The sequence below is a fragment of the Chiloscyllium plagiosum genome, chromosome 6 (genome assembly GCF_004010195.1).
Source record: "Chiloscyllium plagiosum isolate BGI_BamShark_2017 chromosome 6, ASM401019v2, whole genome shotgun sequence".
NCBI classification, from domain to species: Eukaryota; Metazoa; Chordata; class Chondrichthyes; order Orectolobiformes; family Hemiscylliidae; genus Chiloscyllium; species Chiloscyllium plagiosum.
The window spans coordinates 121,368,034-121,377,934 of NC_057715.1; the positions used below are offsets into that span (position 1 = coordinate 121,368,034).

The 9,901-nt window shown below is 42.1% G+C and overlaps 1 protein-coding gene across 2 annotated transcripts in view; it reads left to right on the forward strand.

Moving 5' to 3' along the window:
- The first annotated feature begins 3,759 nt into the window (after window positions 1–3,759).
- The window catches only part of tmed2 (transmembrane p24 trafficking protein 2), a 22,510-nt gene continuing 16,368 nt past the window's right edge, over window positions 3,760–9,901 (forward strand). Inside the window, exons 1-2 of one of the 2 annotated variants that reach the window (XM_043692645.1) lie at window positions 3,760–4,056; window positions 9,297–9,489. In XM_043692645.1, the coding sequence (XP_043548580.1) occupies window positions 3,871–4,056; window positions 9,297–9,489 (379 nt within the window). In that variant the 5' untranslated portion in view covers window positions 3,760–3,870. The remainder of the gene's footprint in view (window positions 4,057–9,296; window positions 9,490–9,901) is intronic. The other variant, XM_043692646.1, reaches the window with a different exon arrangement.

A 9,901-nucleotide genomic window follows, 5' to 3' on the forward strand; every position in this document is an offset into this window, starting at 1 on the left:
TCCTTCTGAATAGTCTGGTACCCCTGGATATTTATTTCCCAGTCATGACCATTCTGCAACCATATCTCCATTTGGTCCTGGATTCCAGTTTTTCTCGAACCCCTTTATGCCAAACTCAGTCAAATACAGCTTTGGTGTCAGGAGCTGTCACTCTCTCCTCACCTTTAGAATTCAATATTTTTTCCCATGTTTGAACCAAGGCTGTAATGAGGTAAGTAGCTGTGTGGTCCTGGCAGAACTGGATGATGAATCAGTATTCTTCCATGTTGAACAACACTTAGAGGAAGCACTAGGGGTAACAAGGGCACAATATATAGTCTGGGTGGGGTATTTCAATGTCCACCACAGGGTGGCCTGGCAGTAGCATTACTGATCGAGCTGATCAGGTCTTAAGAAACATAGCTGCTAGCCTGGTCTTCAGTAAATGGTGAGGGAACCAACAAGAGGGAAAACGTACTTGACCTCATCATTACCATTCTGAATGGTATCTGTCCATGACATTATCAGTAGAGTGAACAACTCATAGTCTTCGTGGAGACAAACTCTCGCCTTCAGATTGAGAAGACTCTGCATCATGTTGAATGGCACTTTCTCTGTGCTAAATGGGACATGATGTGGAGGTGCCGGTGTTAAACTGGGCAGACAAAGTTGAAAATCTCATGACACCAAGTTATAGTCCAACAGGTTTATTTGAAAATACAAGCTTTCGTAGTGCTGCCCCTTCATCAGGCACATAGTAACCAGCAGGAGGTTTCCTTCCCATGTTTAACCTGAAGCCATGAGACTTCATGGTGTCCAGAATCAATGCTGAGGACGGCGAGGGCAACTCCCTCCCGACTGTATACCACTGTGCAACCGCTTCTGCTGGGTCTGTCCAGCCGGTGGGACAGGACATATCCAGGGATGGTGGTGTCTGAGACATTGTCTATAAGTGTGATTCCATCAGTCAGTCTCCATCAGGCTGTTGCTTGACTAGTCTGTGAGATAGCTCTCTCAGTTTTGTCACGAGGCCCCAGATGTTAATAAGGAGGATGTTGCGGGGTTGACAGGGCTGTTTCTGGTGCCTAGTTTTGTGCCAGTTGTTCCTTATAGCTTCATTTCTTTGTAATGAATTGTTATAACTGAAATGGCATGCTGGGCTTGCATCATTTCAGAGGGGAATTGAGAGTCAACCACATTGCTGTGCGTCTGAAAATAAATGTAAGGGTGGCAGATTTCCTTCCGTAAAGAGCATTAGTTAACTAGATGTGTTTTTCCTCCAACAATCAGCAATAGTTTCACCTTTACATTCTCAATTCCCGATTCTTTCCGTTGAATTTAAATTCCACCATCTGCCATGGCAGAATTTGAACATTAGCTGGATCTCAGACTTAGTAATAATACCATTAGGCCATTGTCTCCCCTAAATCACCATTCCATCAGTGTCACTGTGGAAAATCTTGGAACTCTCTCCTTCACAATATTATGGGTGTTCCAAAACCCAAAGACTGGATATTGTAATTTCACATAAAATTTCACGCAGATAGGGCCTTGAACCCAACTCATCTGTATCATTGTTTAAGTTCTACACAAATCTGCCGTCATTTTATCCTCCTGTTCTTGTTGCCCCCCATCCAGTTTTCCCTGAGAAGTGCCAAAAGTATTCACCTTAACTACTCTATGAGGCAGTAAATGGTACGGTTACTAAACAGAAAGTGAACATTTATTAATTTATGAGTCAAAAAACAAATACTTATTTTCACAAGATTAAGAATGAAAAGAATCATGAATTATTGTAAAGCTGCTTACCTGAATTTACTCCCACAGACCATGTCTGACTCGCTGAATCAGCAACTGTACTCAACACAAATTCCTCCTTGTCTCCTAACATACAAGAGAGAAAGCATTGCAGTTACATAATTTTCATGACTTCAGAATATCCCAAAGTCAATCACAGTTTATGTACTTTTGAAGCGTAGGCCCTATTTAATTCAAGAATGATGCCTGAGTTTTGTTTAATGTGCATCATACACCTTCTATAAACTAGAACTCATCTAAAATTGTTGCTTGTATCTATTCACCTAACACCTTGTGTCCACTGACCTACATTGGTTCCCAGGCTGGCAACAACTTTATTTTAAAATTTTCATCCTCGCTCATAAAATCTGCCTTGGTCTCTCTGCAATGCCCTCAAGTTGCACAGCCCTCTGAAATCTCTGCGCTCCTCCAATTCTGGTCTCTTCTATCGTATAGATTTTAATCCCTTTCCTTTAATGGCTACATCTTCAGGTGCCTGAAGTCTAAACTCAGGAACTCCCCAAACCTTAGCTTCTTTTTCCCCATTTTTAAGCTGCTCAAGATTTTGATTTGGTTTGATTTAATACTGTCCCATGTATTGATATACAGTGAAAAGTGTTGTCTTACATGCTTTACAAGCAGATTGAACTACACAAGTGCATCAGGACAACAGAACAGAGTGCAGTATACAATGTTACAACTACTGATATCCCTCTGACAAAATTTTTGATCACCTGTCTAACATCTCCCATGACTGGTATCTTTGTCCGTAGAGTCATAGTCATAGAGATGTACAGCATGGAAACAGACCCTTTGGTCCAACCTGTCCATGCCGACCAGATATCCCAACTCAATCTAGTCCTACCAATTATGGTCATGTGAAGCATTTTGGGAAGCAACCTTGCAGGATGGCTGTCATCCCACCCAATAGTGATATTTACAACACTCAACATTAAAGGCAATGCATGAGGTTTAAATGACTTCTTGCTTTGAGGTGACATTGTTAAAGCCTCAATTATACACAGAAGGAATGTGAATTATTGTTTATGTACATGAGTATGCCTTAAGACATGTGGACAAAGTTAAAAGTCGCACAACATCAGGCTATTGTTCAACAGGGTTATTTGGAGGCACTAGCTTTCTAAATGCTGCTTCGTCATCAGATGATTGGACTATAACCTGGTGTTGTGTGATTTTTAACTTTGTCCACCCTAGTCCAATTCTTGAAAGATGTGAACATATTAACGTGAAGGAATAACTTGCACATAGATAAAACAGATTTCTAATCAGCAAGGAAATCAAGGGTTCCAGGAAAAAGGAGCACTATGGAGTTTAGGATTATCTGATCAACCATGATCTCATTGAAGAGGATCAAACTCGATGGTCGAATAGCCTACTTCTACTCCTACATTTATGGTCACCTCTGTAGTACCTTATCGATACTTAGGAAACACCTAAAATCATGTCACATACAATAATTACTTTCAAGTGGTTTTGCTTGGTTAGGCAAACATGGTAACAGAACTATAAGTGGAAATAATGACTTTCATTTTTGATTCAGATGAGGATGTCTGGTCTTAACCTCCTGCCTTTGCATAATACAAATAAATTGTTAACACTCGCCTAAACTACCCACAGGAACAATCAGACACTCCGTTGATATCATAACAAAATCATTTCACTCCAAAAGGCTTTAAATGGATAGCGGCGCGCATGCGCACTCCAGTGAAATGGCGATGGAGTGCGCAGGCGGGGTTGCGCAGCAGTCATGCGCTGGCGCGCAGACGCGGCGTCGGCCCTGGGAACATCACGGCGCGCAAGCGCGGCACCGGCCAATGTGGGGGGGGGAACCCGCGCATTGGCGCGGTGTCGGCACCAGGGATAGCCTGGTGCGCAAGCGTGGTGTCAGCCTGGGGGTGAAAATAACGCTGTGCGCAGGCGCGGTGCCGACCTGGGGCAAGCCCCCAGCTCAGGCGCTGTGTTGTCCCGGGCATACTGACGCGCAGGCGCGGTGCAGGCCGGCGGTTGATGTGACGTGGCAGAAGGTGAGGCGGGCTTGGCGGCCTCGGCGTGGACAGGCCGCGGCTCCTCAAGATGTTGACGTTCTGTGAGTGCTCGTTGCTGCTCGGCCTCCTTAGCTACCTGTGCGGCGCCTCGGCATACTTCGTCAGCATCGATGCGCACGCTGAGGAATGCTTCTTCGAGAAGGTAACGTCCGGCACCAAGATGGGGCTGATCTTCGAGGTGGCTGAGGGCGGCTTCTTGGACATCGATGTGGAGGTAAGAGAGCGCACGGCGCCGACTAGGCCTCAGGTTGAGCCAAGAGTCAGAGAGGGGAGAGCAGACCCACCTCTCAGCCCAGCGGAGATGCCCAATCCACCCAGAGCTTGTCGTCTGGAAGTTGCCTGGGAACCCGAGGCTGGTGCCTGATCCTGTCCCTTCCTTCGCTGGAGGGGCATATACTCACCCGGATTCATCATTTAATAAAGTCCGCTGCAGTGGTCCGGTAGTCGCCGAGGAGAAGGCCTCGCAGTCGTGGATCTGAGATCTGTACAACTGATGTAGCTAAAGTTGTGAAATATTGAACATACATTGTCTGCATATAATCAGCGCATTTGTGAAATGTTTCACAGTTTGTTATGTAGGAAAGTATGTGGAACATATGGTGTGATTGGATAAATTGGTTTGCCTGTAAAGTAGTCAGCATATATTTTGTGTTATTACTTCATTCATTTGTTCTACAACCATACTGTTAATGTGACGTGGAAAGTAGCATTGTGAATTCTTTGATAGTACATGACACAGTGAGTGTGATGGCCTTAATTCCACGCTGTCTTATGGTTTTATGACAGAAGTTCGTGTGTGTGCACATTTTCATGATAAAACAGACAGGATAGGTGTATAGGTAGGATGGGTTTATTAATGAAATGTGTAAAGTGAATAATAATTTGCTTAAAGTCTGCATGCTAGAATGGGTGAGGTAGTTTTTTTTGTACTGAAAGGTTAAAGACTATAAAGTATTCTGTGAAATTGTGCTGAAGAGTTTGTGTATTTGAACGTTATGTTCAAAGTGGTATATTATCCAGTACTGTACTTTTTTTCCAACAATATACTTAGCTTAGTGTCTCCATTTGAAATAAAATGGGAAATAACTTTAAATGTACACTAATTGACTGTGAAATCTAAACTTTTAAAAAACAATTTATGATAATCTGAAGTTTTATCAAGTGTTTGATGCCATATGGTGTGTTAGTTTGACTTCATTCTATTGGCCAATCCTACATTTTTCTTTTTATTGTCGAATCTGTGTATTCTGTTTATACTTCACTTAGAGTATGATCATGATTGTGCCAGATAATCAGTATTTTATAACATTAGAACTAGGAGAAGGAGTGATCCATCTAGCCCTTCGAGTTTGCTCTGCCATTCAATAAGATAATGGCTAATCTTTTCCACTAATCTTTATTGTTTAAAAAAAACAATCTTAGCTTTAAAAACATTTACTGAAGTAGCATCAACTACTTCACTGGGCAGAGAATTCCAAAGATTCGGAACACTTTGGGTGATGAAGTTCCTTCTTAATTCAATCCTAAATCTGCTCCCTCTAATTTTGAAGTTATACCTGTTTGTCCTAGTTAAAAATCCCAACACCAGTTTATAGTCCAACAGGCTTATTTGGAAGTAATAGCTTTTGGAGCGCTGCTCCTTCAGGTAGCTGCTGATGAAGTATAGCTACCTGATGAAGGAGCAGCGCTCCAAAACCTTGCACTTTCAAATAAGCCTGTTGGACTATAGACTGCTATTATACGAATTTTAACTTGGTCCACTCTAGTCCAACACCAGCACCTATACCTCTTGTCCTAGTTTCACCTGCCAGTGGAAACATCCTCTCTACATTTGTCTTATCTATTCCCTTCATAATTTCTTACGTTTCTATCAGAACTCCTCTCATTCTTCACAATCGCAATGAATATAATCCCAATCTACCCAGTCTGTCTGCATAAGCCAACCCCCTCAACTCCGGAGTCAATGTATTGAACATCCTCTGCGCCCCCTCCAGTGCCAGTATATCCTTTCTCAAGGAGACCAAAACTGCATGCAATACTCCAGGTGTGGCCTCACCAGCACCTTGTACAGCTGCAACATAACCTCCCCCTTTTAAACTCAAATTTGCGTGGAATTATGGTTGGTAATAGTTTGAAATCACGGATGAATTAGCATATTATCCAATTTTAGATTGCCATCCAGTTGCCATTTTTTGGCTGAATTGGATAAAAAATGGCTATTTTGTGGAGTTCTGCTAATTCAAGTGTGAGTAGATTCCAGGCAAAGTGGTTTTCATGCTTTGTAAATTTGACCACGTGTTTAACTGAGGTCATTCACAAAAAAAATTGTCCTGTAAGTTAATGTGAAGGTACTTTGTTGAGAACTTTACCCAGTCCTAACTACCACATTGTGAACAGTGTCACAAGTTTGATTATTTACAATACTTGTAAGGCTAGGAGAAAGTGAGGACTGCAGATGCTGGGGATCAGAGCAAATAAATGTGTTGCTGGAAAAGCGCAGCAGGTCAGGCAGCATCAAAGGAGACGGAGAATTGACGGATTCCTGAAGAAGGGCTTATGCCCGAAACGTTGATTCTCCTTCTTTGATGCTGCCTGACCTGCTGCGCTTTTCCAGCAACACATTTTTAAGCTCTAATACTTGTAAGGCTACAGGGATAGAAATGAGCAGCAGGACAATAAATATCAATCCATCAGAAAAGAGACTAGATTAGATTAGATTAGATTAGATTACAGTGTGGAAACAGGCCCTTCGGCCCAACAAGCCCACACCGACCCGCCGAAGCGAAACCCACCCATACCCCTACATTTACCCCTTACCTAACACTATGGGCAATTTAGTATGGCCAATTTACCTGACCCTGCACATCTTTGGACTGTGGGAGGAAACCGGAGCACCCGGAGGAAACCCACACAGACACGGGGAAAACGTGCAAACTCCTGAGGCGGGAATTGAACCCGGGTCTCTGGTGCTGTGAGGCAGCAGTGCTAACCACTGTGCCACCGTGCCGCCCACCAGACGAGCTCAAAATTTGGGGTAGAGTAGAAACTATTCGTCCAGTCATCCCTGTGCTAATGCTATCAAAGCACTGTTCAGTGTCCTTTGCTCTCCATTTCATCTCTCAAAAAATAATTGGCTTAGGGGTGGCATGTTCTCCACCTCACCTTTTGTAGCATTTCAGAATTCTGTTTGCAGTTATTTATGATGGGACAGTTCATGCCCTAATATTCAAATTAAAAATGTTTCTAGTTTGTATTTATACAGTTACACTTTAATGCTAGCCCTATAAATAGTAAAATTATGCAATGAATTCTTGATATTTCAAACTCAAAGTTTTGTATTTTAATGTAAACTGTTCAATTGAAATTGTTTTCATGTTTTTAAAGCACTTATGGTAGAACCTAAATGCTGCTGAGGTTTTTTTCAATTTGTGAAAAGGACTCTGGAGTCTTAACTATCCATTTCCTCCCCTTAACAGTGAACAAACTGTAGTTGCAGCTGCTGTTATCAGACTGTGTGCTTGTGGTCTCCAAAACAACAGCTTTATGGTACTTCATTGGTGTATGGAGATTTTAATTGGTGCAAAATATTTAAATAATTTATGATTATTGGGTCTGAGAAATGGTGTTCTGATGTTGTCACTTCTCTCAAAAACTGCATCACTTTCAGCTTTTCAACATAGGGTGGACATTCACTGTCTTGTCTGCCTGGAAGCAGTCCTGTGCGGTTTCTCATTAATTTTGTTCCTTCAAGGTTGACGTTTGGGGGTCTAGATTAGAGTGGTGCTGGAAAAGCACAGCAGTTCAGGCAGCATCAGAGGAGCCGGAAAATTGACGTTTCGGGCAAACGCCTTTCTAAACCATGTAAATCCAACATACTGGAACGACAGAGGTTTTAAGGTGTTTATGGTGATCTCTGAAAATTTAATACAACCAAAAAGGGGCTTTGTAATCACCAGGAAATTTCCCTGGTTAATGCACAGCAATGCAGGATATATGCATCCTGGCCAATGCTACATTATTTAGATAGAATTCCAGTTTGCAAAGTATAGAGTAAAATCCATGAGTCTGTGCAACCAATTGTCCCACTCCCTTACTTTTTCCCTATTATTTTACTTTCCAAATATATACCCAATTTTCAAAAGTTAGTTTTCTACCTGGTTCCAGACAGTACATTCCAGATGATAACAAATCAATACCTAAAATGTAAACAAAAATCCTTCTTGCTCTTCTCTGGTTACATTGTAAATTCCATAATCTGTCTTTGGGTTGTTGGACTGTAATTCTACCATCCTGACAGTAGTGACAATGCAGTACCATTGTTAAAAGGGAATGGGATTCACATGACAATTACGTGAGCAGCTTTCGTTATAAATATGGAAATAGGACTTTTAATGTAAGAAGTTAGCAGTGCGTGCAGCTTGAAGACTTTTTTAAAAAACTCTCATCTATGTAACAAAACCAGTAACTTTTTTTTAAGCTAACTTGGGGTTAATTGTGGAGTTGAGTAGCTCCAAGATGACACCTTTGGGAATAACGCTGTTCTTGCAAATAAATCCCCAACAGGTGGATGCCCAAGACTAAGACTAGGGTGTACCAGTACTTAGACAACCAACTTGGCTTACTCACAAAGCCTGAAAAGTTAGAATTGTCACTACAGGTTGGAAACCATTCTTGTCAATGACAGATGATGCTGTGAAACCAATTTCCAAACTGGTTGATCGCACAAATGACAGGAGATTTCGGTGTTCCCAGCTTCTAAGCTCTTGCTTTTGTGAGTTAAATTCTCATGTCTATCTCTGAATGCATTTGGAGGTTCATTATCCTTTGGCTGATTGCATGTGGCTCTTCACAGAAAAAGAATATTGATCTCTCAGTGACTCTTGTAAAGTTAGGGATTTCTTTATGAATCAGATTGTTGGTTTTCTCAGAAATGTGCATATACCTCTTTTTGCATTGCAGTGATTTTTAGATCATTTTTACAATGCAGTATATGTTTGCCACCCTGAATATGTTTTATGATTGGTAGTTGTACTTTTAACCTCTTCCTTGTGCTTGACACATTCTAGAACACTCGCTAGCCTTGTGGTACGGAATGAGGTTATCATCCACATGGCTCATGAGAGGTCTCAGCTTTGGTACTGGTCTGTGCTAATTTCAGCCAAGGTATCAGGTGGCTCATGCAGCTGGAGTCCACCTTTGGCAAAATTAACTGATAGCTAAACCTCATACTGTGATTTGGTCATTTCCATCACTCTTTAGACAGCAGGTTGGAATGGGGATATTTTGCATCATTGCTTGTGTGAAATTTGTACATCTTTTATTATCAATTTTTAATGTACATTCTGATCTTTTGTGGAAGATTTAAAAAAAATCTAGTTTCCTCTTGTGTCCATTCAGTTTATACTTGACAGAACCTGTATCACGTTCACTGATAAGTAATTTTGTTTCCCACAGATTACAGGACCAGATGGTAAAAATATTTATAAGGGAGACCGGGAATCCAGTGGGAAATACACTTTTGCTGCGCATATGGATGGAACATATAAATTCTGTTTCAGCAACAGAATGTCCACTATGACCCCCAAGATTGTGATGTTCACTATCGACATTGGAGAAGCACCAAAAGGGCATGATATGGAGACAGAAGGTGGGATTTTATACTCACTGGGAGGAGAAAGTGAGGACTGCAGATGCTGTAGATCAGAGCTGATAATGTGTTGCTGGAAAAGCGCAGCAGGTCAGGCAGCATCCAAGGAGCAGGAGAATCGACATTTCGGGCATGAACCCTTCTTCAGGAATGAGGAAAGTGTGTCCAGCAGGCCAAGATAAAAGGTAGAGAGGAGGAACTTGGGGGAGGGGCGTTGGGAATGCGATAGGTGGAAGGAGGTCAAGGTGAGGGTGATAGACCGGAGTGGGGGTGGGGACGGAGAGGTCAGGAAGAAGATTGCAGGTTAGGAAGGCGGTGCTGAGTTCGAGAGATTTGACTGAGACAGGGTGGGGGGAGGGGAAATGAGGAAACTGGAGAAATCTGAGTTCATCCCTTGTGATTGGAGGGTTCC